Here is a 16,963-nt window from a genome sequence, read left to right on the forward strand (position 1 = left end):
TGCAGTTTCTGAGTAGCTCCAGACCTACTCCTAGATTGCGATCAGCTTGGTCCGTTTAGCTCCTGGTTTGACGTCACAAATACGCCCTGCGTTCGGCCAGCCACTCCCCCATTTCTCTAACGTCCTAAGTGGATGCTGGGGACTCCGTAAGGACCATGGGGAATAGCGGCTCCGCAGGAGACTGGGCACATCTAAAGAAAGCTTTAGGACTAACTGGTGTGCACTGGCTCCTCCCCCCATGACCCTCCTCCAAGCCTCAGTTAGATTTCTGTGCCCGACGAGAAGGGTGCACACTAGGGGCTCTCCTGAGCTTCTTAGTGAAAGTTTTAGTTTAGGTTTGTTATTTTCAGTGAGACCTGCTGGCGACAGGCTCACTGCATCGAGGGACTAAGGGGAGAAGAAGCGAACTCACCTGCGTGCAGAGTGGATTGGGCTTCTTGGCTACTGGACATTAGCTCCAGAGGGACAATCACAGGTTCAGCCTGGATGGGTCCCGGAGCCGCGCCGCCGGCCCCCTTACAGAGCCAGAAGAGCGAAGAGGTCCGGAGAAAGCGGCGGCAGAAGACGTTCCTGTCTTCAAATAAGGTAGCGCACAGCACTGCAGCTGTGCGCCATTGCTCTCAGCACACTTCACACTCCGGTCACTGAGGGTGCAGGGCGCTGGGGGGGGGGCGCCCTGAGACGCAATAAAACATGACAGAAATACCTTACATGGCAAAAAATGCATCACATATAGCTCCTGGGCTATATGGATGCATTTAACCCCTGCCAGAATATACAAAAAACCGGGAGATAAGGCCGCCGAAAAGGGGGCGGAGCCTATCTCCTCAGCACACTGGCGCCATTTTCCCTCACAGCTCAGTTGGAGGGAAGCTCCCTGGCTCTTCCCTGCACTACAGAAAGGGTTAAAAAAAAGAGAGGGGGGCACTATTTAGGCGCAGTATTAAAACATACAGCAGCTATAAGGGGAAAAACACTTATATAAGGTTATCCCTGTATATATATAGCGCTCTGGTGTGTGCTGGCATACTCTCCCTCTGTCTCCCCAAAGGGCTAGTGGGGTCCTGTCCTCTATCAGAGCATTCCCTGTGTGTGTGCTGTGTGTCGGTACGTTTGTGTCGACATGTATGAGGAGAAAAATGATGTGGAGACGGAGCAGAGTGTCTGTAACAGTGATGTCACCCCCTAGGGGGTCGACACCTGAGTTGATGTACTGTTGAAAATTACGTGACAGTGTCAGCTCTATATAAAAAAACAGTGGTTGACATGAGACAGCCGGCTACTCAGCTTGTGCCTGTCCAGACGTCTCATAGGCCGTCAGGGGCTCTAAAGCGGCCGTTACCTCAGATGGCAGATACAGACGCCGACACGGATACTGACTCCTGTGTCGACGGTGAAGAGACAACCGTGATTTCCAGTAGGGCCACACGTTACATGATTGAGACAATGGCAAATGTTTTTATACATTTTTGATAATACAAGTACCACCAAAAAGGGGTATTATGTTCGGTGAGGGAAAAACTACCTGTAGTTTTCCTGAATCTGAGAAATAAAATGAGGTGTGTGATGATGCGTGGGTTTCCCCCCGATAACAATTGATAATTTCTTAAAAAGTATTGGCTGCATACCCTTTCCCGCCAGAGGTTAGGGTGCGTTGGGAAACACCCCCTAGGGGGGATAAGGCGCTCACACGCTTGTAAGAACAAGGGCTCTACCCTCTCATGAGATGGCCGCCCTTAAGGATCCTGCTGATAGAAAGCAGGAGGGTATCCAAAAAGGTATTTACACACATACTGGTGTTATACTGCGACCAGCTATCGCCTCAGCCTGGAGGTGCAGTGCTGGGTGGGCATGGTCGGATTCCCTGACTGGAAATATTAGGATAGTATATTATTGCCTATAGAGCATTTAAAAGATGCATTTCTATATATGCATGATGCACAGCGGAATAATTGCCGACTGGCATCAAGTATAAGTGCGTTGTCCAATTCTACCAGTAAAATGGTCAGGTGATGCGGATTCCAAACGGCATTTGGAAGTATTGCCTTTGAAAGGGGACATTTGGGGTCGGTCTTTTAGACCTGGTGGCCACGGCAACAGCTGGGAAATCCACGTTTGTACCCCAGGTCGCCTCTCAAAATAAGACGCCGTATTATCAGGCGCAGTCCTTTGTTGGCAAGCGGACAAAAGGTTCCTCTTTTCTGCTCGTGACAGAGGGAGAGGAAAAAGGCTGCAGAGATCAGCCAGTTCCCAGGAACAGAAACCCTTTCCCGCCTCTGCCAAGCCCTCAGTATGACGCTAGGGCTTTACAAGCTCAGGCACGGTGGGGGCCCGTTCTCAATGAATTTCAGTGCGCAGTGGGCTCACTCGCAAGTAGACCCCTGGATCCTTCAGGTAATATCTCAGGGGTACATATTGGAATTCGAGACGTCTCCCCCTCGCCGTTTCCAAAAGTCGGCTTTACCGACGTCTCCCTCTGATAGGGAGGCAGTTTTGGAAGCCATTCACAAGCTGTATTCCCAGCAGGTGATAATCAAGGTACCCCTCCTGCAACAGGGAATGGGGTATTATTCCACACTATTGTGGTACCGAAGCCAGACGGCTCGGTGAGACCGATTCTAAATCTAATCTTTGAACATTTACATACAGAGGTTCAAATTCAAGATTGAGTCACTCAGAGCAGTGATTGCGAACCTGGAAGAAGGGGACTACATGATGTCTCGGGACATCAAGGATGCTTACCTTCATGTCAAAATTTACCCTTCTCACCAAGGGTACCTCAGGTTATGGTACAGAACTGTCACTATCAGTTCAGACGCTGCCGTAGGGATGGTCCACGGCACCCCGGGTCTTTACCAAGGTAATGGCCGAAATGATATCCCTTCGAAGGAAGGAAATTTTAGTTATCCCTTACTTGGACGATTCCCTGATAAGGGTAAGATCCAGGGAACAGTTGGAGGTCGGTGTAGCACTATCTCAGGTAGTGTTGCGGCAGCACGATTGGATTCTCAAAATTCCAAAATCGCAGCTGGTTCCGACGACTTGTCTTCTGTTTCCTAGGGATAATCCTGGACACAGTCCAGAAAAAAGGTGTTTCTCCCGGAAGAGAAAGCCAGGGAGTTATCCGAGCTAATCAGGAACCTCCTAAAACCGAACCAAGTCTCAGTGCATCAATGCACAAGGGTTCTGGGTAAAAATGGTGGCTTCCTACGAAGCAATCCCATTCGTTAGATTCCACGCAAGAACTTTCCAGTGGAACCTACTGGACAAATGGTCCGGGTCGCATTTTCAGATGCATCAGCGGATAACCCTGTCACCAAGGACAAGGGTATCCATCCTGTGGTGGTTGCAGAGTGCTCATCTTGTAGAGGGCCGCAGATTCGGCATTCAGGACTGGGTCCTGATGACCACGGATGCCAGCCTGCGAGGCTGGGGAGCAGTCACACAGGGAAGGAATATCCAGGGCTTAGGGTCAAGCCTGGATACATCACTTCACATAAATATCCTGAAGCTAAGGGCCATTTACAATGCTCTAAGCTTAGCGAGACCTCTGCTTCAAGGTCAGCCGGTGTTGATCCAGTCGGACAACATCATGGCAGTCACCCTCGTAAACAGACAGGGTGGCACAAGAAGCAGGAGGGCAATGGCAGAAGCTGCAAGGATTCTTCGCTGGGCGGAAAATCATGTGATAGCACTGTCAACAGTATTCATTCCGGGAGTGGACAACTGGGAAGCAGACTTCCTCAGCACGACCTCCACCCGGGAGAGTGGGGACTTCACCCAGAAGTCGTCCACATGATTAAAAAACTCGACAGGTATTGCGCCAGGTCAAGAGACCCTCAGGCAATAGTTGTAGACGCTCTGGTAACACCGTGGGTGTACCAGTCAGTGTATGTGTTCCCTCCTCTGCCTCTCATACTCAAGGTACTGAGATTGATAAGATGGAGAGGAGAAAGCACTATATTCGTGGCTCCGGATTGGCCAAGAAGGACTTGGTAACCGGAACTTCAAGAGAGGCTCACGGAGGATCCGTGGCCTCTACCTCTAAGAAGGGACCTGCTCCAGCAAGGACCCTGTCTGTTCCAAGACTTACCGCGGCTGCGTTTGACGGCATGGCGGTTGAACAACGGATCCTGAAGGAAAAAAAAAAAGGCATTCCGGATGAAGTCATCCCTATCCTGATCAAAAGCCAGGAAGGATGTAACCGCAAAAACATTATCACCGCAATTGGCGAAAATATGTTGCGTAGTGCGAGGCCAGTAAGGCCCGACGGAGGAAATTCAACTGGGTCGATTCCTACATTCCTGCAAACAGGAGTGTCTATGGGCCTGAAATTGGGGTCCATTAAGGTTCAGATTTCGGCCCTGTCAATTTTCTTCCAAAAAAGAACTAGCTTCAGTCCCTGAAGTTTAGACGTTTGTAAAAGGGGTACTGCATATACAGCCTCCTGTTGTGCCTCCAGTGGCAATTTGGGATCTCAATGTAGTTTGGGTTCCAAAAGTCACATTGGTTTGAACCACTTAAATCTGGGGAGTTAAAATATCTCACATGGAAAGTGGTCATGCTGTTGGCCCTGGCCTGGGCCAGGCGCGTGTCAGAATTGGCGGCTTTATCCTGTAAAAGCCCTTATCTGATTTTCCATTCGGACAGGGCGGAATTGAGGACTCGTCCTCAGTTTCTCCCTAAGGTGGTTCCAGCGTTTTCACCTGAACCAACCTATTGTGGTGCCTGCGGCTACTAGGGACTTGGAGGAATCCAAGTTGCTGGATGTTGTCAGGGCCCTGAAAATATGTTTCCAGGACGGCTGGAGTCAGGAAATCTGACTCGCTGTTTATCCTGTATGCACCCAACATGCTGGGTGCTCCTGCTTCTATGCAGACTATTGCACATTCTGTGGCAGGCCTGCCACAGCTAAAATCTGTAAAAGCCCGTTCCACAAGGAAAGTGGGCTCATCTTGGGCTGCTGCCCGAGGGGTCTCGGCTTTACAACTTTGCCGAGCAGCTACTTGGTCAGGGGCAAACACGTTTGCTAAATTCTACAAATTTGATACCCTGGCTGAGGAGGACCTGGAGTTCTCTCATTCGGTGCTGCAGAGTCATCCGCACTCTCCCGCCCGTTTGGGAGCTTTGGTATAATCCCCATGGTCCTTACGGAGTCCCCAGCATCCACTTAGGACGTTAGAGAAAATAAGAATTTACTTACCGATAATTCTATTTCTCATAGTCCGTAGTGGATGCTGGGCGCCCATCCCAAGTGCGGATTGTCTGCAATACTTGTACATAGTTATTGTTACAAAAATCGGGTTATTATTGTTGGGAGCCATCTTTTCAGAGGCTCCTCTGTTATCATACTGTTAACTGGGTTCAGATCACAAGTTATACGGTGTGATTGGTGTGGCTGGTATGAGTCTTACCCGGGATTCAAAATCCTTCCTTATTGTGTACGCTCGTCCGGGCACAGTATCCTAACTGAGGCTTGGAGGAGGGTCATGGGGGGAGGAGCCAGTGCACACCAGTTAGTCCTAAAGCTTTCTTTAGATGTGCCCAGTCTCCTGCGGAGCCGCTATTCCCCATGGTCCTTACGGAGTCCCCAGCATCCACTACGGACTATGAGAAATAGAATTATCGGTAAGTAAATTCTTATTTTCTCCAGACACTCCCGCGTTTTTCCCTGGCACGCCTGCATTTTTTAGCACACTCCCGGAAAACGCTCAGTTACCACCCAGAAACGCCCCTTTCCTGTCAATCACTCACCGATCAGCAGAGCGACTGAAAAGCGCCACAGGATCCACAGCAAATCTACTAAGTTTTAAGTTAAATAACTAAGCGCATGCGCCCAGCGTGCCTTGCGCATGTTAATTTTGCAACAAATCGCAGCATAGGTTACCCCAGAGCCAGATTAACACTCCATAGGACCCTACACGAGATTCTGGTTTGGTTCCCCTTCTTCTTATCACTCCATAATACTCTAATTACTGTACTTACCCACACACTGAAATCACGCAGATCAAACACATGATACACACATATAACTATACACAGGTGTAACGATATCACACCTGATACACACTAATCACTATTCACAGGTCACACTGCTATCATATACATGATACACAATGGGAATACAGACAGAGGCAAAGCCGTAACTAGTAATGTTGGTGCCCTGTGACAGAAATAGAATTGTTGAGCAACAGACAGTACAGCACTTAATATTTCACAGGTTAATTTACTTTAAGTGCCACAACTTACCAACTGACAGGCCTGACTGCAAGTCAAACTGAAGGGAAAACTGAAAAAATAAGAAAACTTAAGTAATTACCTGAGACATCTCCCCCATCTGTCGATGCAGCAGACAGTGGTCAGTCTTGGCATAGTGGCCAGTAAAGAGTTGGCAAGCCCCTAATTATTAAAATGGAAATAACTGTCCGTACAAAAGTTAATTGTTTAAAGTAATTAATAGTTTACTTCATGTTTCAAGAAAAAGTATTACAGCAAATCAGCCATTACATTGTAAATGCATTCTCATTAGCTTTCAATCTAAAAAGCCTCCTGCACATGACATATGCAGAGCTTTTATCTGTTTTACACAAGTTCATTAATAGTCAATATTTGCACAGCATATCTACCAAAATTCCAAGAGATGAGCACATAACATCGTTTAAACTACATGTATTGAAGGCGTTCATCACATGGGTTTGTCCAAATACAATTGGTCAGTGTGCTTAATCATTTCTTGGAAACATCAGCTCACCAATCCTAATCCACTTGCATAATTTGCAGTTGTTTATTAGAAATATATTTCAAGATGAGGGCTGTATTCCAAGGCTTTAATTAACCACAAAGAATACCACCTGACACATTTATCTGTGAACTCAAAATAACATGTCAGATATATAGAACGGACCTTCATTAAACTTACATTGTACTATTGCCAAATACATTTTAATCGTTAGATCACATTTTCAAAGGAAATGCAGTTTACCACAGACATATCACACCTATAGCCTTCAGTTACATTTTCACAGAGAATTTAACCAACCACAAACCTGTCACATTGACATGACTAAAGCTATACATCCTGTATCATACTCTACCATAAACACATAATTTTTCTACGTGAGTTTTAAGGGTTTTTAAATTCCAACTTCTTAAAATAAAAGTATATATCATTATTGATTAGTTCTTAAAGCATTACTAAATAATTACCATCATAATGATCATCATACAAATTTCTTCTTAATCTTACATAACATGCTTACTTTAAATTGTATTTAACATAACACAAATCAGACATCAATCATTTGTTTAAAAAGTATTATAGGTAATTGCAGGAAAGGGTAAAACATCCCTTATTGCTCTACGCAGACCCGGGGCCTATTGGTAAGATGTGGTGCGCATCTCACCTAAAGGATATTTGGGGAGTTAAGGAGCAAAGACTGGGTTAGCAATTTGTGTGATGTCCGGTGTAATATCCATTATACTGTATTGTCGGATTATGTATTTTTAAGCACATTCCTATATTTCCACCTTAACATGCCCTAATGAGGGTATGCTTGTAATGGTGCAACATTGCTTAACTCTATGCTCTAAATCAATGGTCAGCAATGTGATACTTCAAAAGGGCCATACATTACCCTTATGCTTAATAACCTAAGGGTTACCCAGATGTCTGATGGGGATCCAGTCTTTAGGTGGACACTGTGTAGGTCGACCACTATTGGTTGACAGTAAGTAGGTTGACATGGTTTCTAGGTCAACAGGGACTCTCGTCGACATGTACTTTTCATTTTTTTAACTTTTTCATACTTTATGATCCACGTGGACTACAATTGGGAACGGTAACCTTGCCCAAAGCATGGTGAGCGAAGCGAGCCATGCGAGGGGACACAGTGCACTAATTGGAGTACCCGGTCACTCTACGAAGAAAACGACACCAAAACCAATTGAAAAACTCATGTTGACCTTTTTTCATGTCGACCTAGTACATGTTGACCTACAGTCCCTGTCGACCTAGAAACCATGTCGACCTACTTACTGCCGACCAATAGCGGTCGACCTAGATACTGTCGACCTTAGTCTAGTCTATCTAACATACCACACCCGTCTGATGGGCCGGCCAATGTTAGTGCTGTGGATCCGATGCTGTGTCTTCAGGCACAGGCAGCGGATCGGAGAAGCAGACAGTGGGTGCCTGTTTAGCATATACACTCAGATTCGTTGCAACTGAAGACATTTCAGAGATCCATGCTGCGTTCCACCTCTGAATCAGGCACAATTTTGTACACAAGGTAAACGCAGCCTCATTTTTTTGTATTCATTCATTGAGCTCCAATTCAATGAAAACCTCATAAATTTAGGTAGATGTATTATTTAGCTTATATAGAACATGGACAGTTAATGAGGAATACATACTGCATTCAGAACAGGATAAGTGGAATTTAGCATTTGCACAGATAAAATATGCCAACATTGTCAGAAATAGTTCTTCAGAGCAATCTTGAGATGTAGAAGTGACCTTGGAAGTCTGGGATAGCTGCCTAATGTGTGGAGAAATATGGGCTGACTGTAGGGATTGTGTAGACACACAATATTCAAGGACAAGGATATGCAAATGTTTTAGACACACTGGACAGTAAACATTATGTTGGTGCCAAGTGCAAACCTGGATAAAGCTGTAATAGGTTTTTATCCTTACTGTATAAGGCATGATTACGGCAGTTTAGTTATAATCACTTCACTTTTTGTTCCACGTTTTTAAACTCTCTGTATGTTGCCAGGTCAAAAGCCAGTAACTGTTTGCTACAGACACATCCCCAAAGCATCAGTTCTGTGATTATTCCCTCCAAGCTGCCAGGCATGACGTACACAGCAGACGAACAATGTCAGATTCTGTTTGGACCCACAGCTTCTTTTTGTCAAGAAATGCAGGTACAGTACATAATAAAATGTCTGTAAAGACTTTCTATAAAACATGTGCTCAGTTATTTACTCCAGGGATGATAAATCCACTATGAAATTAGTTTGTGTTTTTATTGCATTGATGTCATGTAGGTTATTTTTTTTAAGCAAAAACAGACCAACATTCAAGGATTATTAAAAGCTGTATCTAAATGAGAATATCAAGATCTTTTATTATCTTTGAACACAAAGGCAAAACGTTATCGAAGCCTATAATACTGTATGAAAAATGTTCCCACCTTTGGGGAGTTTACACAACATTGTTGCCCCCATTTTAGTTGTTGTCGGATAAAAAAAACTCAAGCGACCAGGTTCTGGAATACAATGTGTTAGATATGGAGGCTGACACAGGGCAATTCAAAAAGGATGAGCGTATTTTTTTTTTAAGTTACAACAATGAAAACATGCAAGTGAGTAACAATTAATACTCAGTTACAATAATAGCAAGAACAAATTACAATACTCAGCTCTTATCTCAGATGTTTAAAGATCTGTCCCAGATGATGGTCACTGATTAAGTAGTTTAAATAAGGAAGTCCAGTCGATACTCCAGGATCTTGCCTTTTAACTTTGGGCCTAATTCAGATCTGATCGCAGCAGCAAATGTGTTAGCTAATGGCAGGGCCAAACTGGGACTAAAAATAGGCCCTGGCATTTTTGAAGCACACAGGCCCACCTCTGTGACTCCTCCCCTTACTATTCCTGACTCCTCCCATTTATTAGTCTATGCTCTTACAAATATAATTAATATTCTAACAACATACAAGCGTACATCATTCTCTATTAAAATACACACAACCACTGTTTGAAGTGGAAATTTTTAAGTGGGGGTATGGAAATGTGAAGTTTGTAATTAAGCGCGCGCCGTTGGCGTGCGCGCTCTGGAAAAGGGGGCATGGCCACTTAAAGGGGGCATGGCCTTCAGTGTAGTTTACTACACCATACACCCCTTATACGCATTATGCACCACAATAGTAGGACCCCTTATACTATCTAGTACTGGTGCCTCTTTCACATTATACCACACAGTATGAGCCAAAATTCACATTCTAGCACCCGGTATGAGCCGAAATTTACATTATAGCACCCGGTATGAGCCGAAATTTACATTATAGCACCCGGTATGAGCCGAAATTTACATTATATGCCCCCAATAGTGCAGTGCCAGATCCACAATTGCCCCCACAGTGCCAGGTATACAAATGCCCCCACAGTGCCAGGTATACAAATGCCCCCACAGTGCCAGGTATACAAATGCCCCCACAGTGCCAGGTATACAAATGCCCCACAGTGCCAGGTATACAATTGCCCCACAGTGCCAGGTATACAAATGCCCCCACAGTGCCAGATCCACAAATGCCCCCACAGTGCCAGATCCACAAATGCCCCCACAGTGCCAGGTATACAAATGCCCCCACAGTGCCAGGTATACAAATGCCCCCACAGTGCCAGGTAAACAGTTGCCCCCACAGTGCCAGGTATACAAATGCCCCCACAGTGCCAGCCAATTGCCCAGGTATACAATTGCCCCCACAGTGCCAGATAAACAATTGCCCCCATAGTGCCAGGCATACAAATGCCCCCACAGTGCCAGCCAATTGCCAGGTATAGAATTGCCCCCACAGCAGCCAGTGCTGCAGCTGCTTACCGCTGCTGCTGCTGCTCCTCCTCCGGGCTACGACTGTGAGGGACGGGTGAGTCAGGAGTGGAGAGCGCCCGCCAGCGCGGCTGTGTCTGGCGCGGTGGCGTATAGCGGACTTCGTTTAAACCAGCCGCCGGTTCGTGAGCCAATCAGAGCTCGCGGACCGGCGGCTTCTGATTGTCTGCCGGTCCGCGAGCTCTGATTGGCTCACGAACCAGCGGCTGGTTTGAAGTCCACTATACGCCGCCAGACATAGCGGCGCTGGCGCGCTCTCCTCCCCTGACAGCTGAGACACGCTGCCGCCGGACTGAGCGGCAGCGTGTCTCAGTGAGTGCTAGACCGGCCCACGTGGCCATCGGCCCTTTTGGCATTTGCCAGAAGTGCCAGATGGCCAGTCCGGCCCTGGCTAATGGGCAAAACCATAGGCAGCGCATGGGGAGCAGATATAACATGTGCAGAGAGAGTTAGATTTGGGTGGGGTCTATTCAAACTGAAATCTAAATTGCAGTGTAAAAATAAAGCAGCCAGTGTTTACCCTGCACAGAAACAAAATAACCCACCCAAATCTAACTCTCTCTGCACATGTTGTATCTGCCTCCCCTGCAGTGCACATGGTTTTGCCCATTAGCTATCAAATTTGCTGTTGCAATCAGATGTGAATTACCACCAAGTTAAAAGCTGGAGGGAATTTGTAAAAGGCTAGGTCCACTGCAGACACAACTAGCTTTGATCGGAACTGATCTGCTATGTGTAAGTCTCTAGGCTTTATAGCCCTCCTGTAAGAATTGTCTTAAAAGATATTACATTCAGTGTCTGTGAAGCTGGGTCTAGTAGTCATTCACATAAGATAATTTATCTTAGACCTGACAGTTTCTCTTTCACCCACTTATGAACACAATGGTGGTCATTCCGAGTTGATCGCATGTAGCAAATTTTTGTTGTTTGTGTGATCAACTTGCCGCCGCCTATGGGGGAGTGTATTTTAGCATAGCAGGGCTGCGATCGCTTGTGCAGCCCTGCTATGCTAAAAAAGTTTCCTGTAAAACAAGACCAGGGTCAGACTTACCCTGTGCGACGGATTCAGCGACGAAGGTCCCGGGATTGACGTCAGACATCCGCCCTCCAAACGCCTAGACACGCCTGCATTCAGATCTCCACGCCCGGAAAATGGTGAGTAGACGCCCCAGAATGCCTCCTCCCTGTCAATCTTCTTGCGATCGCGCTAGCGATCACTTTCTTCTTTGTTCTGGCTGCTGCCCGGCGATGGCTGTTGCTGGGCAATGGCACGCGTGCGCAATTCAGACGCCGCGCATGCGCTGTTCCAACCCATTTGCACCACAGCGAAGAACCGCTGCGTGCGAATGGGTCGGAATAACCCCAAATACCCCAAACAGCTCACTAAACAGTTTCCACCTGAGATACTGATAACAGGAACATATATTTATTATAATCAGCCAGTCTAAAAGCTGTGTACATTCCCCACTCACTATGTCCTTCGCACTAGGCCAAAGGTGAAAGACAGCTGTAGAGCTATATTTCTAACTGATGCCTATATGTCTGCAAAAGTACTTATCCTAATAATAGGAACATATACAGTATAAAGCAATGGAGTTATACATATACAAAATGGAGTTATACATGAACAAAATGTCATCAAAACAGTAGTTAAACATATCATCCCATGCAATAGTGGATTGTGTTAGTTTTACAGCAGAGGGGCCGATTCAGTGGTAGAATCAGAGGGCACGTGTTGCAGCACAGAGGGCCTGATTCAGTGGAAGACGCAGTGCCAATGTTGTACAGTTGAGCAATTATTTGTGAGGCATCCAGAAGTCTACAAAGGCTGACTCATGTGCATGCTATGGGAGTGTTGTGGGTGGGGCAAGTGGCTGTGTTCTCAGAAGCAGTATCGCAGCCCTGTGGCCATGTTTATCTGGAGGGGAGACGGAAACACAGTGCCTGCCATATGATGGTTCAAGTGACAATGGTGAGAGCGATGATGTGCTGATGGTGGAGTATTTACAACCACCGATGAATTTACACTGTCCATGGCCACTGAAAGTGGGCATCTCAGGGCTCACACATTCCGTTGCACGCAAGTCACAAGGGGAAGGCTGAATATAGCATCCATGAATCCAGTAAAAAATCACAATAGCGCATACAACTGCATTCACCTTTGAATCAGGTTTGTTTTACATACTGTATATGAGACCTTTTATAGTACACCTTGTGCTTGATGCAGAGCAGGATGATAAATAGGAGTACAGTATGTGCTCCACATTGGGTTCATGGATACATTTGTAACTAGTCACCCATGTTCAGAGTTGTGCACGTCTCACATTTTCCTACCTACTGCAAGTACACTTGGTTTCCTAAAAATTATCTTCAGCATCATCAGTGCACACTGGCAGCAGCTCTATATTAAAGTTACACCTGGGCAGGGCCGGACTGGCCATCTGGCACTTCTGGCAAATGCCAGAAGGGCCGATGGCCACGTGGGCCGGTCCAGCGTTGACTGAGACACGCTGCCGCTCAGTCCGGCGGCAGCATGTCTCAGCTGTCAGGAGAGGAGAGCACCCGCCAGTGCGGCTGTGTCTGGCGCGGCGGCGTATAGCAGAGTTCAAACCAGCCGCCGGTTCGCGAGCCAATCAGAGCTCGCGGACCAGCAGCCAATCAGAAGCCGCCGGTCCGCGAGCTCTGATTGGCTCACGAACTGGCGGCTGGTTTGAACGAAGTCCGCTGTACACCGCCGCGCCAGACACAGCCGCGCTGGCAGGCGCTACCTCTCCTGACTCACCCGTCCCTCACAGCCGGAGCCCGGAGGAGGAGCAGCAGCAGTGGTAAGCAGCTGCAGCACTGGCTGCTGTGGGGGCAATTGTATACCTGGCTGGCACTGTGGGGGCAATTGGCTGGCACTGTGGGGCATTTGTATACCTGGCACTGTGGGGGCACTTGTTTACCTGGCACTGTGGGGGCATTTGTATACCTGGCACTGTGGGGGCATTTGTGGATCTGGCACTGTGGGGGCATTTGTGGATCTGGCACTGTGGGGGCATTTGTGGATCTGGCACTGTGGGGGCATTTGTATACCTGGCACTGTGGGGGCATTTGTATACCTGGCACTGTGGGGGCATTTGTGGATCTGGCCCTGTTGGGGCATTTGTATACCTGGCACTGTGGGGCATTTGTATACCTGGCACTGTGGGGCATTTGTATACCTGGCACTGTGGGGGTAATTGTGGATCTGGCACTGCACTATTGGGGGCATATAATGTAAATTTCGGCTCATACCGGGTGCTATAATGTGAATTTTGGCTCATACTGTGTGGTATAATGTGAAAGAGGCACCAGTACTAGATAGTATAAGCGGTCCTACTATTGTGGTGCATAATGCGTATAAGGGGTGTATGGTGTGGTAAACTACACTGAAGGCCACGCCCCCTTTTGAGTGGTCACGCCCCCTTTTCCGCAGCGCACGCACCTTCGGCGCGCGCTTAATTACAAACTTCACATCTCCATACCCCCACTTAAAAATTTCCTCTTCAACCACTGGTTGTGTGTATTTTAATAGAGAATGATGTACGCTTGTATGTTGTTAGAATATTAATTATATTTGTAAGAGCATAGACTAATAAGTGGGAGGAGTCAGGAATAGTAAGGGGAGGAGTCACAGAGGTGGGCCTGTGTGCTTCGAAAATGCCAGGGCCTATTTTTAGTCCCAGTCCGGCCCTGCACCTGGGAACAGTCCTACAGTATCTACGCCAATGCCCAACTAGTGCACAGTTGCACCTACAATCTCTCATTCAGCTTTGTGTATTTGAGAATACCCCATTGCAGCTCAGTTAGGAATAAGTGTGAGTATGAATCGCTATCACCTGTACTTGCGTGTGCTGAGTTCTGGAGCATGTGTAGCCCATAAACAGGTGTACATCTAGTTTCGCATCAGGCCCTCTGTTTTCACATTCTGTATACATCAGGGATTTGTGTAAACAACACAAACACTCCCTCCAACACTGATATAATATGGTGCTTTTTAGTTACGACAGAAGACTTGCACTGGCAAATCTGACCATGTGGACTATAACCTACAATTAATTACATTTATTACAGATGAATACTGCACAGTATGTTTCATACCTAGAGTTGCCCATAATTATGCAACTTCTACAGTGTTTCAGCATGCTGCCAGATTGATGTTCATGTATAATGATTCATTCAGCACCGGCCCCCTGCACTGCATGGAAATTGTGAGATGCCAGAAATGAAAACAAATTGCCAGGACAGTGTGTTAGACAACAGCTGAGATGAAATGCTGATATTAGGCCCAGTCATTGCAAAGGTAACTGCCCCCAATCCTCACGTAGCATATTTCTGGGCTTTCTCTGGCACCCAATTGTGATCTCAGCATGACCTCTTAGAAAATATATGAAGGGGGAGCAGGGGGGCGCTTATGGACTGCACACCCTAATACTAAACATAAGGTGCTACCATGCTGAGACTTATATTACCACAGAGAAAAAAGAAAAATGCAGGTGCACACTCTAAACATTAGAAAATGTCTCTGATTCCTAGTGATTACTTTCTATGTAGTACCTTATCTGTGCACGTGATAATTAGATTAGGTTTAACAGACACGGCTTTAGGTGTATCAGCAGAGGCAACCGCTATTAACCTGAACACACAAGCGGTATTTGACGTGTGGACCATCACTGGCAAACATATCATATCACATTGAGCCCAACGGTACTATCATTTTGTTATAGGTTTTAAAACCAATACAGCCATTTCTTTCTTTCAGTGTGTTGAAAATAACTACTGACTAGTTCATCCCCTGCTTGATAGATTGCTTTACAGCATGGGTCTTCAACCTGTGGCCCTCCAGCTGCTGTGGAACTACACATCCCAGCATGCCCTGCCTCAGTTTTAGCATACATTAATAGCAAAACTGTGGCAGGGCATGCTGGGATGTGTAGTTTCACAGCAGCTGGAGGGCCACAGGTTGAAGACCCATGCTTTACAGTATGGGCATTCTAATATGATGAGCTTTATTTCTTTTCTTATTGTTTCATTTCTCGAAACAACCATTTAAAGTTTAAATAACTGAAAAACTACATATGGTACATTCTGAGTCACCTGGCGCATCTCTATGGAAACGCCATGGACGATTCTCTGCACACTGTGACTCCCACATGCAGCAGCTCAAATCCACCTCGGTGTGTCTCTATGCTAACACCATGGATGATGCTCTGCACACTGTAAGACTCACATGAAGCAGCGCAAATCTGTCTCGGCGCTTCTCTATGCTAATGCTAAGCACTAAAGCCCCCAAAAAGTCTGTTTTTCAGATACCTCCAACATTTACTAAAGTTCCACTGGCTTTACTACAGAACTGTTATAGCAATAGTTCTCCTTGGGGACAGTCATGTGATGTATTTAACAAGCTCCATAAAGTCATGGTATAGCCTGTCGCAGTGTGTTAAAATGCACCCCCTGGGATGTAATGCGCAGAGAAACCCATGATTTCAGCAACGCAGTACCTGTGAGTTTACTGCACAGGGAAATTGGCAATTAATTAAACAGCTTTACCCTGAACTTTACATGTGCAGTACACACTGTGGGTAATTGAATATTCCCCATAGAGGAATCCATGCACTGAACAGTGTATTATCGGCAAGATTTTATCACTTACACTTAATGCCTTAAAGATTATTATGGTATTACTTAACACAATATACTTTAACAAGTTTCAATTGATAGACACACATTGCACCAAATATTGATGACTTATATAATGCACACATATTTCCCAACGATTCCAGGTCATGATGTGTACATACAGAGATCCCTTCATTTCCTACTTGCACATTTGGGAGAGATTGGTAGCTATGTATATTGCACAGAAATACCTATCATTGATTGTTTTCCTTGCTGCATAATGGGGCCTACACACTGGGCGATATCTTGAAAGATATGAACGATATAGTTTATAAATGAATGATAAATCATTCATATCTTTCAGTATGGATGTATCAACGATGAACGATGCGCGTGCCCGCAATCGTTCATAATTGAACGATCATCGTTGATACATGCCAGTCAATTCTATTCTATTCTAACTGCCGGCATTCCGTCCATAGGCAAACCATACTGATCCCGTATTATTGTCTTTAGTAAGTATGATGTACTTGTCATTTTTAATGTGTGAGATATTACGCTTTTTTATAGTATGCTCCATGCATTTAGTATTTTCAAAACATTCATGAGAAAGCTTTAAAGTGTACGGTAAGGCCAAAATGAAGGCTGGTTTTCTGGGGTGTATCACAGAAACAGGGTCAAGACACATTACAAATGTTGTTTTTGTAT

The 16,963-nt window shown here is 45.9% G+C and overlaps 1 protein-coding gene across 1 annotated transcript in view; it reads left to right on the forward strand.

Annotated features, from left to right (window-relative positions):
* Window positions 1–16,963, forward strand: part of ADAMTS19 (ADAM metallopeptidase with thrombospondin type 1 motif 19) — a 512,659-nt gene that overhangs the window by 261,853 nt on the left and 233,843 nt on the right. Inside the window, exon 10 of the mRNA XM_063964256.1 lies at window positions 8,778–8,928. Within this exon, the coding sequence (XP_063820326.1) occupies window positions 8,778–8,928 (151 nt within the window). The remainder of the gene's footprint in view (window positions 1–8,777; window positions 8,929–16,963) is intronic.

The sequence above is a fragment of the Pseudophryne corroboree genome, chromosome 1 (genome assembly GCF_028390025.1).
Source record: "Pseudophryne corroboree isolate aPseCor3 chromosome 1, aPseCor3.hap2, whole genome shotgun sequence".
Lineage (NCBI taxonomy): Eukaryota > Metazoa > Chordata > Amphibia > Anura > Myobatrachidae > Pseudophryne > Pseudophryne corroboree.